Below are 16,510 nucleotides of genomic sequence, written 5' to 3'. Positions count from 1 at the left end.
TTATGTGTTTGAGGAAGTCAGTCTCCAGGTCATAGGGTAGGAGGGGGGTACAGGGAGGGTGCGAAGCAGCCAGAGGGGCTTGAAATGCCACTTAGTGGATTTTATATTTCATCCTGAAGGGAATAGGAGCCACTGGAGATTACTGACTAGGGGAGTGACGTGGGCAGAACTGCACTTTAGAAGATCGTTTTGGCAGCTGAATAGACCAGTGGGAAAAGGGCAGGGAGACCAACCAGGAGGCTATGGCAACAGTCCAGGAAAAACTTCTGACAAAATAATTTCAGTGAAACACACACATGAGAAAGCATAGGAATAAACTGATCTTTCTTTTAAAATGATAACTGTATCTGTCTAAACTCAAGAGCCAGAATTATGTGCAATGGAGAAACCTTATAGGCCTTTCCAGTAAGATCAGGGGTAAAGCAAGGATGTCCATTGTCACCACTCTTGTCTGGTGTCGTCACAGAAAATGCTAGATTGTCATGGTAGGAGCATGAAAAACGAAAGAAACCGAGACAATAAACAGAGGAAAAAATATTACTTGTTGTTGAAGATATTCTGGTCTGCTTAAAGAGCACTGAAGATTTAACTAAAATCAACTGAAACGGCAACTTAAGCAAAAGGAGCGGGACAAAAAAGGAAGCCACGCCAATCATCAACCTGCCTATACATAACAAACCTAGTAGGGAAATTCCACTGAAATCAACTATAGAAGATACAAAATTCTCGAGAATCGACCTGCTAAGACAGACTCAGGAATTATACAAATACAACTGCAAAACACTTTTGGCAGAAATAAAGACAAAAAAGTGAAGAGATATTAATTGTTCATGGTTGGGTGGTGTTAATACAAAAATGACATATTACCTAAATTAATTTCCTTATTCAGCACCATGCCAGCCAAAGCACTGAAGGGTTACTTTAAATAGCGGGACACATAATAATGAAATTCATCTAGAAGAACAAATGGTTAAGCATCTCAATGGAAATGAGGGGGAAGTAAGTAAGTAAGTAAGTAAGGAAGGAAGGAAGGAAGGAAGGAAGGAAGGAAGGAAGGAAGGAAGGAAGGAAGGAAGGAAGCTGGGCATCAGGTCTCAAACTATGCTACAAAGTGGTAATTATAAAAATTATTTGCTGCTGTTAAAATGTAAAAGAGTAGATCAGAGGTCCCCAGGGGCAAATGATTCAGAAGCAAATGAACCCAGTGTTCAGTGAAGCCAAAGACTCTGTCTATTGGGGTTGTTCAGTCATGTTGTGTCTGACTCTTGATGACCTTTTGGGGTTTTTCTTGGCAAAGATACTGGACAGGCTTGCCATTTACTACTCCTGCTCATTTTACAGATGAGAAAACGGAGACAAACAGGGTGAAGTGACTTGCCCAGGGTCACACATCTAGTACTTGAGGCAAGATTCAAATTTGCATCTCCCCAACTGTAAGTCTCACGATGATGATGACGATGATGATGATGATGATGATGGTGATAACAGCTAGTATTTATAGACCACCCACCAGGTACCAAACTTTGTGCTAATTGTTTTGCAACAATCATCTTAGTTGACTCTCACAACCACCCTGGCAGGTAGGGGCTATTATCCCCATTTTACAGATGAGGATACTGAGGCAAACAGAGGTTAAGTGACTTGGCCAGGGTCACACAGCTGGGGAGTGTCTGAGGCCACATCTGAGCTTGGCTCTCCCTAACACCAGGCCCAGAGCTCTATCCACAGCCTAAAAATTATGATGTTAATTTAAAATGACTTGAGGAGACTAGAAGGAGGCTGGAGGCCAACCCCAGACAGGCAGGACCCACCTGGGCTTTTTTTATTCTACATATGGAAACTCCCAGTTCCAACTGCATTCTGCTTTACATAGAAAAATGCTCCTAGTTGACAACCACAAGGAATAAACAGGTTACTAAAAACAACCCCACATCCTGAAGCCTGTCTGCTGCATCCAGGCACTGAGCTCTCCAAGGGCCCTGGAAAAGCACGAGGCTGCACATGTGAACCCAGCTGTGTCCTGAGCATGGATGACCTGGTCAGGCACAAGAGTGTGGGCTGACAGCTGACCAGCATAGAGGCTGGGGTCGCACATGAGCCCCACTTGGGCCCAGAGCAGACGAGATCACGTGGCTATCCAACAGGAATGCCAACTTCCTGTCTCCCCCGCTTTGGCCGGGGCCTTGTCAAAGCCACATGTCCCTAGCACCACCCCTCCCATCTCTTCACGTGTGACAATCAGACCACCACCAGTCAGCGTGTGACCGATGAGACTGCTATCAATACCGACAGATCTCTGGGGCTCCCCACTGGAGACCTCCCTCCCAAGTTGCTATTGATCTATTAATGAATGAATTCTTCTGTTCTGACCTCTGATTGTCCAAACGGTTCTAAAGCCTCTGATGAAGTACTGTCTGCCCCTCATCTCTAACACCTAACTGACCAGCTATGAGTAAAGCCCAGTCCTAGGCACCCCAGAAGGAGCCCGTCCCTCAGTGCTGGGCTAGGGATGGGGGTCCTTCTCCTCCTCCTCCAGCCTCTCTCTCTGGGAAGGGGGCCTGGACTTCCCTCAAGGTTACCCACAGTGCACAAGGGTCTGACCAGCTCCTGTGGAGCCCATGACGACACCTGAACCATAGATACGTGGTCTCTCCTAGCTAACTCGGGGCAGGGCTTGAGTTTGGCTATCTTCTGAGGCTCAAGGGCGAGGCCTCAGTGTCCATTCCTCTGCCCTGCCAGACTGGGGGCTTCCACTCCTCTGCCTAATGCTCAGAAGCACAGGGGGCTTGGCTGGGCTTGGCATCTGGGGGTCTCATTCCATTCTCTGCTCCTCTATTCCCTTATGCCAATGGTGGAATGGTATATTAAAGCAGCTGGCTGGCCCTCCTCCTCCTCCTTCCTGGGAGAGCTGGTAATGCCAGTGGCCCCACAAGGCCACAAGGCTCACATACTGGTTTCAAGCTTGGCTTCTGAACCAGAAATGTAACAGCATTTACCCACAAGACCCCTGGGAATTGGGCCGAGGGTTTGGAGAGAGAAGGAACCGTGTCTTCACAACAGCAGCAGGATAAGTCCTAGGCCCAGGGCAATGGCAGAGTCCTGGAAGGGGAGGGGGCCTCCTCTACCCCTCAGAGGGAGAGCTGCCAGGGGCAAGAGGGAAGCCCTCTTGGAGGGCTGGAGAATGTGTGCCTGATGATGAATCAATAGGCAGCAGGAGGGTGGGGAGTCACAGATGCCTGTGCAGGCAGAGCTGCAGGCTCTCCCTGCCCCAAGAAGGGTGGGGGAGATGGGAGAGAGAGGAAGACACTGCACTGTGGCCTGCAAGTGGAGACCCCCTTTCCCAAGAGATGAGGACACTGCAGTTCACTGAACAGCCCAAGAGAGAGCAAAGCCAGCCTGCCTATATGTCAATGCCCCCTCAGCTTGGGGCGGGGACTGACAGATGCCGGCCAATGGACTGTTGGTGAGCGGACTCTTTCCTGACTTCCTTCTCCCCCCTCCCCAGCCAGGGCCCCTCTCGAGGATCTTGGGGAGCCTGCAGTGACAACATCAGTGACTTGGCTGAATGCGGTCCTCTGGGCACAGGCATCTGTGACTCTCCATCCTCCTAATTCCCATTGGCTTGCCATCAGGCATGTGCTCTCCAATCCTCCAAAAGAGCTCCCCGCTCTGAGGGATAGAGGAGGGGGCCTCACCTCCCAATATACTGCATTTCCACCCAAGGACCCCATCTCCCCAGAGCCCTCAGATGGGATCATGGAAGGCTAAGTGCACCTCTCAGTAAGAAAATAGTCATGGCTGCCTGATCTGTTCTTGTGGAAAGCTAACAGGGGGACCCTTCTGCCTACCATTGCTGGCCGGGGCTGAAGGAGCTGCCACCCAGGCAGGAGGGACCCAAACCATACAAAACACCGCTGAACAATGGTAATGAAAGGTAGCAATGAGGACGGGCTGCCTGAGCCCCATGGCTCCGGACGGGGAGGACGGCGGATAGCAGAGACTCCCGGGTCCAGGGGGATCCTCCCTCACCAACTGCCCCTTCACTCTGACATGGGTTCGTCCAAACCCTCACAAACACCCAGATGGACTTCAGAGACAATGGGAGAAAAGGGCTTGCTTTGTCAATGGTGGTGTCCCCACATGGCCCCTCCTCACTTTTTTCACCCAAAAATAAATCATCCAGGTTGTGAAGCTCAGTTTGTGGCTGAGGGCTAGGCTCTGGGTGATAATTTGTGGGGGGGGGGCAGGGTCCTGCCCTCGATGAGGTTAGAGTCTGGACAGACAGAGAGGAGCCAGCTCCAGTGGCGGCTGTTTTCATTTCATCACAAAACAAAACCAAGGCCTCTTGGGCCCCAGGTCTACCTTGGGACCATAAGGTGTGCTCTCGGCTCAGCCACAAAGTATGTTTAGGATCTATTAAAATCTCCCAGAGAAGGAAGGATGCCCTGGAGATAACATTTCCCAGTCTGGATGACTTGTACAAAATGGCCCCATCAGCTCTAAGATGCAGAGTTGGTCAAGAGTGTGTGTGTGTGTGTGTGTGTGTGTGTGTGTGTATGTGTATGTGTGAGGGCTTGCACACGCATTCTGGTGTGGGCACAGGTAGGGGTGTTCCTGGATGTGCATGTGTGTGTGTGAGTGTGTGTGAGTGTGCGTGTGTGTGAGGGCTTGCCCACACTTGCTGGTGCAGGCACAGGTAGGGGTGTTCCTGGATGTGTCTGTGTGTTGAGTGTGTGTGTGTGAGGGCTTGCACACACATGCTGGTGCAGGCACAGGTAGCTGTGTTCCTGGATGTGCATGTGTATGTTGAGTGTGTGTGTGTGCGTGTGTGTATGCACGTGTGTGTGTGTGACAGCTCGCACACACATGCTGGTGCAGGCACAGGTAGGGGTGTTCCTGGATGTGTGTGTGTGTGTGCATGTGTGTATGTGACAGCTTGCACACAGATGCTGGTGCAGGCACAGGTAGGGGTGTTCCTGGATTGTGTGTGTTGAGTGTGTGTGTGTGTGCATGTGTGTGTGTGCATGTGTGTGTGTGACGGCTTGCACACAGATGCTGGTGCAGGCACAGGTAGGGGTGTTCCTGGATGTGCTTGTGTGTGCCTGGGGCCCTTTAGCCTGCTCTAGGAAGGACATAACGTTTACAATGACGTTTGGGATGAGAGCATGGCTCGTCCCTTTGCCCACGGGAGGCAGATGATTTCTGCTCAAGGCCAATGGCCAAGAAGAGCTTCTGCAGACAGAGCTTCAGACCAGCTGACTCATCAGGCAAATGGAGCCAGTTAAACAGAGCTGACTTACCACTGGGTTCGTGTCGACAAATTTGAGATCAGCGTCCAGAAAACTGCCTCTCAGTCCAGTGGCCAGCATTCACTTCAGGATGAGAGCCTCTGAGAAGCCAGTCTGGGAGAGAGAAAGCAGACAAGGAATCAGACACTGTCCACTTCCTGCAAAAGGGCCGAAGGGGCCTGGTGCATCAGAACTGGCAGGGACCAGCTGCAAGTGGGGGGCCATCAGGTTATCAGGAGCTGAGCCAACACGGGAGCCCAGGCTTTGCCCACTGTGGCACTCAGCCTCACTTTTCCCTACACAAAGGATCTCTGAGGGGAAGAAGGAAGGGAGCTATCCTTGCCTTTTAGGAGAGATGCCCCTTTTCTTCTCAGTCCAAAGGCTGCTGACTTCTCCAGGCTGGGTGGGAGAGAGAACAGTGGGGTCATCTGTATGCCCCCCTCAAAGGAGAGGACTCCGGCAGGGATGGCATGAGGACCAGAGAAGAGAAGAGGAGAAAAAGGAAAAAGAGAAGAGATGTGAAGAGGAGGAGGAGAGATGGAGAGGAAGAGAGGAGGAGGAGGAGAGGGCTGAGGAGAGCAGACATGTTCAGTCAGACACTGCAGGCAGCTCTAGAGGTACACTGCCGTATTGTTGTCTGGATCTATCATTACACAAGCTGATCATTACCTCTCCACAACATGTCTGAGAAGACCTTGAGGAGGCAGAGAAGGGACTCCTAGGAGATGAGTGACTTAAAAATACAGAGCCAATGCCCAGTGGTGAGAGCGACTGGTTACAGGAAGGCAGCTCTGTACCGATTTTCCCTCTCCGGCATAATAGATGGGAAAGCCGTGCCCATGAGAGGAAATGGCTACCCCTGCTGCCCACGCGTGTAGCCGCCCTCATCTGGGGATCAATCGACTTTTAAACAGAACGTATCATTATCCATTGATTTCCCTTCCCCCCAGCCACCCCGGCTTTCTGGAGTTCTGGGCAGCCCAGGAAGGCCATGATGACAACCTGACAGTAATGATCACCCCTCCAGTGAGGTGACAGCCTCCTATGGGCCCTTTTCAGCATCTCCTGACAGACACAGAGGGGCTGCCCCAAGAGTCGCGTTACACATGGTAGCAGGAGCAATAACATTTGTCATACCAGGACACCGTCCTCTGCATGATTAAGAACTCACTTCCACACAGACAAAACCCAATGACACTCCCAGTTGTACAACCTCCTTTGGCCAGGCAGTGGCTGAAGTAGCTCCTCTCCCCATCTTCCTGGGTCAGGGGGAGGGAGGGAAGTGTCTGGCTCTTGTTCTCCGGTGCTCTCTGTGCCCTGATGGATGGCAGCTCAGAGAGAGGGGCTTCTGGGAAAACATAGACCCCCATCAACACTCACTGGGTACCTGCGGTGTGCACAGCTGGGTTGTGGTGGTGATAATGATAGTACTGGGAGAGAATGATTGTCAGGGAGATCCCACTCTGCTGAGAGGATGTCACACATCGAGTCTGACCTGATCAGTGCAATGGAGGCTTCAGGGACATGGCCCAAATTGATAGCAGAAGTGAAAAAAGTCAAAGATGAGCTAGGACTGCCTTATTATTACCATTTTACAGATGGGAAAACTGAGGCTCAGAACACTTGCCCAGGGTCATACAGCTAATAAGTGTCGGGGGGATGATTCAGCTCTAGCACTCGATCCACTAGGCAACACTGTCTGTCAAAATCTTTGAGTTCTCAGCTGAACCCCACGTTTGATCCCAAGAGTGAGACTGGGTTGGGAAATCACATGAAGCAGTAAGTCTATCTTCCTTCCCTCCTTTTCCTCCCTCCCTCCCTCCCTCCTTCCCTCCTTCCTTCCTTCCTTCCTTCCTTCCTTCCTTCCTTCCTTCCTTCCTTCCTTCCTTCCTTCCTTCCTTCCTTCCTTCCTTCCTTCCTTCTTCTCTCCCTCCCTCTCTCCCTCCTCCCGGCTGCAGACCTTAGGTACTCAGTAGAACTTTGCTGCTGCTGCAGCTGCTGGATTCCTCATCCATGTGACTTGACCAATGCCTTCTCCATCCAATGAGCACAATCCTAGCCCTGACCAAAACATGCCCAAACCAAAGACCGTGATAAAGGCTACAAAACAAAAGGCTGTTTCCAGCAGTAATGCCATCTCCCCAACCCTCAATACAGTCAGGCTGTGGGGGACATTCCCAGTTTCAAGTGGCCAGAAATGGAATTCTAAATAAAAAAGCCTGCATTCTAAAGGTTTTTTTTAAAAAAACACATTGGTATGGGAGCCAAGATGGCAGATCAGAGATAACCTAGCTGAATTCTCTCGACGTTCCCCTCCAAACAACTTTAAAATAATGCCTCAAATAAAATTTTGGAGTGACAGAGCCAAGAAAAGATCAGGGTGAGACATTTTTCTGGCTTAGGAAAACTCAGGAAGTCAGCTGGAGAGATCTGTGAGATTGGGGTGAAAGCAGCTCACAATGGCAGAAGCAGCAGCATTAGCACCTCACCGTCTCTCAGCCCAGAGATGGTAAGGGGGCTGGACTACTAGTCAGAGAGAGATTACAGGGGACCCTTTTCTGGCACTGGGTGCAGCTGGCACTGATTGGCACCTCTATTGCCCACATATAGCTCTGGGTCGTAGTTCCAGGGCCAAGAGGAACACTCATGCTTATGGCTACAGAGCAGCAGGGATCCTTCCTGGGTAAAGCCCAGGAGAGCAGAGCCCACACCTCTCCCTGAACACACCTTCAAAGCACTGAAATCTTGCAGACTGCCAAGGCTAGCTCTGGAAGCAGCAGCACAAAAAAGCCTGAAGCTTGGGACAGTGCCTCCCGCAAGTGAGCAAAGCCCAATTTTAACATAAAGTTCAAAGTCAAGCAATATGCTGGAAAAATGAGCAAACCAACACAACAAAAGAACTTGGCCATAAAAAGCTGCTATGGTGGCAGGGAAGACCAAGGCACAAACTCAGAAGAAGATAAGAATGTGGAAAACATGTATAATCAGTGTCTCAAAGAAAAATCCTAATTGGACTCGAAACAAACAAGAATTCCTGAAAGATTTAAAGAAAGCATTGAGAGCAGTAGATGAGGGGTGGCTAGGTGGTGCAGTGAGTAAAGCACTGGCCTCACAGTCAGGAGGACCCAAGTTTGGTTCTGGCCTCAGATGCTTAACACCCACACAAAGGAACTAGCCGTGTAACCGTGGTGGGCAAGTTCCTTAACCCCAGTTGCCCTCCAAAAAGGGCAAAAAAAAAAAAGAGTGGTAGATGAAAACTTAAGAAAAGAAATGAGTGATGCAAGAAAATTATGAAAAAAAGAATTAATAGCTTGGCAAAAGAGGTACAAAAATAGTGAAGAAAATAACACATTAAAAAACAGAATTGACCTAATGGTAAAAGAGGCACAAAAATTCACTGAAAAGAACTTCTTAAAAAAGCAGAACTGGCCAAAGGAATAAAAGAGGTACAAAAGCTCACTGAAAAAAAAAATTCCTTAAAAACTGGAACAGGGCAAGTAGAAACTAATAACTCCGCAAAACATCAAGAAACAATAAAAGAAAGTCAGAAGATTAAAAAAAAAAAACAGAAGAAAATGTGAACTATTTCATTGGAAAAATAACTGACAATAGATTAAAGAGAGATGATTTAAAATTTATTAGACTACCTGAGAGTTATGCTAAAAAATAGCCCGGATATCATATTTCAAGAAATTATAAAGGAGTGGAGGGTGTGGAATGTGATACTATGTAAGGCAAAGGAGCTAGGATTACAACAAAGAAAAACGTACCCCACAAAACTGAGTATAATTCTTCAGGGGAAAAAATGGACATTTAATGACATTGAGAACTTTCAAGAATTCCTGATGAAAAGACCAGAGCTGAATAAAAAATTTGACATTCAAACACAAGACTCAGGAGAATCATAAAAAGGAAAATATGAAAGAGTAATCCTAAGGGACTCAATAAAGTTAAACTGCTTATATTCCTATATGGGAAAATAATACTTGTAACTCCTAAGAACTTTATCATTATTAGGGCAGTTAGAAGGAGTATATACCGACAGAGGACTTAGAGGTGAGTTAATTATGTTGGAATGATCTCCAAAAAATAATGAAGGGGTGAGAAAGAGGGATGCACTGGGAGAAGGGAGGAAGAGGCAGAATGGAGACAATTTTCTTACATAAAAGAGGTATGCAAGGAAGAGCTTTTACAGTGAAAGGGAAGATGGTAAAGGTAGTGAGTGGGCAATGCTTGGCCCTCAGTCTCAGTGGAATTGATTCAAAGAGGTAAGTGCTTATATCCACAATCACTTGTATACACAAATATATCTTGACCAATAGGGAAATAGGAAGGGAAGGAGACAATAGAAGGGGAAGATGGTTAAGGGAGGCAGTGGCTAAGAGCAAAATAGACTTTTGAGAAGGGACACGATGAAAAGAGACAAAGCAGCTTAAACTGGAGAAAAATAGGATGGAGATAAATATACAGTAATCATAATGGTGAACGTGATGAGCTCACCCGTATATGGAAGCATATAGCAGAATGGATTAGAAACCAGAATCCAACAATATGTTGTTTACAAGAGAAACATTTGAAATAGAAAGACATATACACAGATTTAGAATAAAGGGATAGAGCATAATCTAATATACTTTAGCTGAAGTAAAAAAGGCAGGGGTAGTAGTCATGATCTCAGATAAAACAAAGGCAAAAACAGATCTAATTAAAAGAGATAATAAGGGAAACTACGTTATGCTAAAAGGTACTATAGACAATGAAGTAATATCAATTTTTTACGGCAAGTTTCTCTGATAAAGGCCTCCTTTCTCAAATATATACCGAACTGAGTCAAATTTATAAAAAATAAAAGTGATTTCTCAAATGATAAATGGTCAAAGGAAATGAACAGGCAGTTTTCAGAAGAAGAAATCAAAGTTATCTACAGTCATATAAAATGCACTAAATCACTATTAATTAGAGAAAAGCAAATTAAAACAACTCTGAGATGACACCTGATACCTAACAAAAATGACAAATCCTGACAAATGAGGAAAATAAATTTACTAATGAATTGCTGATGGAATAGTGAACTGGTCCAACCATTCTGGAGAACAATTTGGAGCCATGACCAAAGGCCCACTCAAACTATGCACACTCTTTGACCCAGTCATATCACTAATATGTCTGTACTCCAAAGAGATCAAAGAAAGAGGAAAAAGAGACTGTCTGCACAACAATAATTAAGCAGATCCTTTTGTGGTGACAAAGAACTGGAAAGCCAGGGGATGGCCATCAGCCGGCTGAATAAGTTGTGCCATGATTGTGGCGGAATACTAGTGTGCTGTAAGAGATGACAAGGGAGGTGGTTCCAGAAAAAAACATGACAAGACCTCTATGAACTGGTGCAAAGTGAAGTGAGACCCAGCAGATCGCTGTGCACAGTAACAGCAACACTGTAATGCTGATCAACTGTGAAGACTGGGTTTTCGATACAGGGATCCAAGACAATTTGAAGGACACGTTGCAAAATGCTCTCCACTTCCAGAAAGAGCTGGTGAGTTCTGAGTGCAAGCTGGGGTGTCGTTTTCTCACTTTTTGTTTCTCTTGCCTTTTGGTTATCTATTTACTTTTGCAATATGGCTGATACGGAAATGTACTGTGCGTGATTTCACATGTATAATTGATTTTATACTGATTGCCTTCCCGGTGGGTATGGGATGGGGTGGGAGGGAGAGAATTTGAAACTCAAAATTTAAAAAGAAAAGATTAAAAATGACAAGTTTAAAGAGCCCCACTGGGGCAAAGCTCCCCAAAAAGGGGATGAAAGCCCTCCTGACTTGCTGGACTTGTTTCCTCGGGACCCTCAGCCAGTCTCCAGCCCTTGTCAGACCAGATGTGACGCCAGATGTCCCGGGGACTCTCAGGGTCCTTCTACATCCTGTTTGGAAAAGCTTCCTCTTCTCTCTCAGGCTTGGCCTTTTGTTTAGATCTCAGGCTCATCCCTCCCCTTCTGGGAAGCTTTCCCTGACCACCCCAAGACCACAACAATCTCCCCCTCCTTGGAGGAGCATTGATTTCCAGTCCCTTTCATTGGCCCTGACTATGGAAGGAAGGCCCAGAGCTAGGTACCAGGAAAATGGAGGGACATATACTACAGAGGATGGGGCCAGACCCAAGCTCTTGGCCAAGGAACAGGCTTCCCTCAGCCCTACCTTCTCCTCTTCATGGGGGTACAGCTTAATTTTCAAAGATGAGTTGGATGGTCCACATGAATGATGGCTCTGACCAGCCTCTGTGGGCGTGTGGGAGGCCTCTGGCCTCCCCCAGTGGGGTGGCAGGGACTTTCTGAAGGCAGATGCTGACCTTTGAGACCCAGCCTCCCACCAGCTCTCCATCAGAGGGTAGCAGGGAGGTCAAAGAGTGGTCAGCAACAGCCAGTGCTTCCCAGACGGGGCTTGGTAAGAGGGATCATCAGCTTTTCCAGGAGAGAGGCCCCAGAGAGCTGGCTGCAGGAGGTGTGACTGACACAGGATCGGAGACCCACTGTCTATTTGTGTCACAGACCTGGCTGGTGTTTCGCACTCCAGTCTTCAATTATGGGACACAGAGATGATATCCCACGCCTCCAGGAGCCAAATAAACAACATTGCTTATGTCAACTGAGAAAAAGGAAGTTGGATTTGTTTGCTTAAAAGCAGAGATGCAGAGTGGAGATGGGCATGCTGGGCCAGCAGCCAGGACCCCTCCCCTTGCGGGAAGTGACATTCTTGGCCCGAGGCTGAGGCGGCCCTATAACCTCCTACGATGCTCACTGCTCTTAAACGGAAGGGGAGAAACACATCAGCCATCAATAACAGCCACCCCGAGTTCACAGAAGCCTGGCCAACATTTTGACAAAGAAAAATAAATGTTCACAGAAGGTTTATCCATCAGCTACATGAACAGCTCTTGGGAGGAGGCGTCTGGATCCCTCCCGTTTGTGAGGAGGGAAACAAAGGCCCCAGCGCCGGCCACTGCGGGCAGAGGCGGGAGAAGCCATTGCCGCTGCCCCACAGCCACCTGGGCGCTTTCCTCTACCTGGCAGAGCCCATGGTCTGTTATTTATCCTTACTAACCGAGCGACGGCACCAGCCAAGCTGACGCTCTCCGTCCTCGGGCAGCCAGCTCTTTCTGGAAGCTCGGCTGGCAGCCCAGCCCAGTGCCGTGGAAGTGAACGGGAACACTGGCACGTCTACTTCCATCCCACCCTGCTAACAGGCAGGATGAAAGGCATGGCTGGGCCCCGGGCTCCTCCTCCCAGACCAGCGCTCTGCCTGTGACTCACTGCTGCCTGGCCTGTCTCTCCTCCCTGCCTCCTGGCCAAGGCCAGCTTGACCCTTCCTTGTCTAGGGGCCTGAGGATTCGCTGCTGGGGATATGGGAATTCAGCCTGGCTGATGACAGCTTATTATGAAGCTGTATCAGACACACTCACCTGCCTAGGCCACTTCTCCCTTTGCTGTACCATTCTTGACAGCTCTGCCACCACAGGGACCTGCTTCTCTACTCCTTCACCTTCTCCCATGAGGGCCAATGTCTCTATTGCCAGGAGCCTGAGGCCCCGGGGCTCTCGGGAGGCCAGCTCCATCCCGTGGCTCTCTCTGAAGGACTGGGACAGGAAGTCAGAATGAAGGGAGACCCTGAGAAGTCAAACAGGGTCTTCCTTAGGAGAAAAGCTTCCAGGGTCTGGCATGGGGTGAGCTCACCCTAGGTCCATCGAGGGCTCCCCATTCCAACAGTACCACGTGGAAACAAGGGCCTCAGGGCCCCACAGAGCTCTTGGCATCTGGGGCACAATGCATGTTTCTCAACAGACAGGATGGAGTAGGAGTTGGGGCTTCTATATTTCAGGTCCACTTAACCCACACCAATGAATTCTAGCACTAGGGAGAAATGGAGAACAAAGGAGATGGGAAAATGAGGTGTTGAAACAAATTTATCAGAAAGGAAAAAACACCCAGCTGGAGGAGCTGGAAGGATGGTGATGGCCCTCATGGAGATGAAGAAGTGTGGAGGAGGCCTCGGTCCTTGGGAGGAGGGGGTGGCTGGGAAGAAGGTAATGAGCTTAGGTTGGGACAGGTTTGTCTCAGCAGGACTTCAACATTTCAGAAAAACCTTTGACAAAGGGGGATCAGCCAAAGAGGGCTGGCTGACTTCCAGCTAACCAGACAATTCCGATAATAAGATCCCCTCCCTTTCATGTCCTTAGCAGTCGATCCAGCTGGGACTGGGCTTCTGAGAGACTCTGGCATCCCCAAAGCTAGCACCTGGCCCAGGGGCGTTTGTTGGACAAGTCCTTCCAAGGGTCTGACGGTGCCCTCTGCTCTGTCCTGGCAAATATATGGCTGAGAAAGTCTCACAAAGAATTGGCAGGAGACCATCCCCCCTCCCCCAACCAACCAGACCAGGCCTTGCCTCCAGATTCGGCTCTAATGGAGAGCTTGGCTTTTGTTCCTGGTAGCTCTTGGAAATCCTGCTCTGCTGCTGCTTCTCGGCCTCCCAGCACAGCTATGGAAGCTTCTCCTAAAGGTGCCTAAGAGTGTCTGCCCCAGGTTTGGAAGCTTTCCACATTCCCAGGCACTGTCCTGGTCACTCCATTCAGCTCCTTCCTTGCCTTGCCTTTCCTTTCCTCTCCTCCCTCTCCCTCTCTTTCTCTCTCTCCCTCCCTCCCTCTTCTCCTCTCTCTCTCTCTCTCTCTCTCTCTCTCTCTCTCTCTCTCTCTCTCTCTCTCTCTCTCTCTCTCTCGTCTCTGTCTCTCTCTCTCTCCTCTCTTTCCCTTTCCTTCCTCCTTCTCTCTCTCTCCCTCTGTCCCTCCCACTGTCCCTTCCATCTCTCTCTCCTCTCTGTCTCTGTCTCTCCCCCTTCCCATTCCAGGAAGGAAGGTGGGTGGGGCTGCCCCAAACTATTTCCTAAATGAGGACACTTCCTTGCCTCACTTCCATTACAGACCTTCAGTTCTCCTTAGACGATGGTGCACAGAAAAGCCCCATGACATGCCCAGATCAGTGAGGGTCCCCTGCCCTCCTGCTTGCTTGTCCACACAGCTGTCATGACCTCCTCTTCCCAGATCGCCCCCAGAGTTTGAACTGTCAAGCCCCAGGATGCCCTCTATGAAAGGCACACTAGTGCCAACTTGCCAGAGCCAGGGCACCTGCATCCATCAGCCACCTCCAGTGAAGTTTTTATTCAGCTGTACTGGAACTCTCCCGCCTCCCACCAGCCTGGAAGTTGATGGGACAAACATGCCTGGTGAACATCCTTCTATACCAAAGAGGCAGAAAAGGTTTGGAAGGTGAACTCGCCCGTCCAGTTCCTCTGACTTTAGCCTCCAAAACTCCCTATTCCTTCCAGGATAAAACACAAATGCCACTGACCTACCTTGCTTACTTTTTACCCCTGGGTCCCAGTGACCTTGTCCCACTGTACTCATGTCACTCCCGCTCAGGCACTGCAAGTACTGGCTTTGCACTGACTGTCTGTCCCTTGTACCTAGAATGCCCTGGCCTTGTCACTTCTGCCTCAGAATCCCCAGATGCCTTCCTTCAAGAGTCAGCTCCATGAGACCTTCCCTGATTATTCCCCAAGTGTTCTTTCCTTAAAATCTACTCATTCATGTTGCATTTTTCTGAGCACACACACTTCCCTGGACTCCACTCCCTCCTATGAGCCCGTGAGGGCAAGGATCCTGCCACCCTTGGCTCTGTGTCTCCACCACCAAGATCCCTGGAGCAGAGTAGGTTCAGACGAAGGGCTTACAGAATGCATCGGAAGCACACCGTGAGGGGAGGAATGACCCTGGACGTTCAGCTGCCCGGTCCTGAGGACCCTGCAGCCATGGTCTTCAGGCTTCCCTCCCCAAGAACTCACTGGTCAGCTTCTTGTAGGCAGGGGGCACAATCATCAGTCAATCCCGTGGCTCTGCCCTAGCCATACAGACCCCGCCATTTTTATCCCAGTACCATCAGGTTAGATGGCAGCCAAGGTTGGGATTTCCCGAATGAGAGTTTTTTCCTTGGAAAGCAGAAGCATCAACAAAGCAGGGGGAGGAGGAGGGAGAGCAGACTCTGGGATCTGATTCTCCATTGCTATGGAAGAGGATTGGCTCTGAGGATAGGACAATGGCAAGGAACACCCAAGGGATGAAGGGAATGGATTGAAAGAGGTTCGGAGGAAGGGCAGGGAGGATTCCATGGATTCAAATTCTTCCAGCAGAGTCAGGTCAGAAGACATGGGAACCTCCCAGGAATGGAATTTTGAAGCAGCTCAAGGAAACCTTTCTGATGAGGAAGAAGAATGCTGGTGTGAATACACAGCGAGCTCCCTCCTTCCCTCTACACTTGTGGTCCTTCCCCTCCTGAGCCCTGTGGGAAATCCTCACTGCTTTGAACAGGATGCCAATGCTGCCTCCACACTAGCTAAGGGAAAACTTTCACTTGGAAAATACACCCAGGCTTTAGAGAAAAAATGCACCTATGTACCACATCACACCTATCAGATTGACTAACATGACAAAACAGAAAAATTATAAATGCTGGAGAAGATGTGAGAAAATTGAACACTAATGTATTGCTGGTGGATCTGTGAACTGATCCAACTACTTTGGAGAACAATTTGGAACTATGTCCAAAGGGCTATAAAAATGTGCATACCCTTTGACCCAGCAATACCACTTTTAGGGCTGTATCCCAAAGAGATCATAAAAATGGGAAAAATGAACCCACATGTGCAAAACTATTTATAGCAGCTCTTTTTGTGGTGCCCAGAACTGGACATTGAGGGGATGCCCATCGATTGGAGAATGGCTAAACAAGTTGTGGTATATGAGTATAATAGAATACTATGGTGATATAAGGAATGATGCAGGCAGACTTCAGAGAAACCTGGGAAGACTCACATGAACCGATACAGAGTGAGGGAGCAGAACCAGGAGAGCGTCAGTTACAGTCACATTGTATCTGTGATGGCTGGGCTCTTCTCAACAATACAAGGCTATAAGACTCATGATGGAAAATGCTGTCCAGGGGCGGCCAGGTAGCACAACGAGTAAGAGCACCGGCTCCAGTGTCAGAACGACCTGGAGATCGAATCCCGGGCTCAGACACTTAGCACCCACCCAGAAACACCTGGCCGTGTAACCTTGAGCAAGTTACTTAACCCCAATTGCTTAGGGGCGGCCAGGTGGCTCAGCGAGGGCTCCAGTGT

The 16,510-nt window shown here is 49.0% G+C and overlaps 1 protein-coding gene across 1 annotated transcript in view; it reads right to left on the bottom strand.

Moving 5' to 3' along the window:
• Positions 1 to 16,510, bottom strand: part of KLHL29 (kelch like family member 29) — a 189,971-nt gene that overhangs the window by 125,885 nt on the left and 47,576 nt on the right. Inside the window, exon 2 of the mRNA XM_069097328.1 lies at positions 5,301 to 5,402. Coding sequence (XP_068953429.1) covers positions 5,301 to 5,369 — 69 coding nt within the window. The 5' untranslated portion in view covers positions 5,370 to 5,402. The remainder of the gene's footprint in view (positions 1 to 5,300; positions 5,403 to 16,510) is intronic.

The sequence above is a fragment of the Petaurus breviceps genome, unplaced genomic scaffold (genome assembly GCF_028583685.1).
Source record: "Petaurus breviceps papuanus isolate PSGF00001 unplaced genomic scaffold, PetGlider_PUasm1.0 356, whole genome shotgun sequence".
Classification (NCBI taxonomy): Eukaryota; Metazoa; Chordata; class Mammalia; order Diprotodontia; family Petauridae; genus Petaurus; species Petaurus breviceps.
The sequence above is the reverse complement of the archived record's forward strand: the minus strand, read 5'-3'. Positions and strand labels throughout refer to the sequence as shown.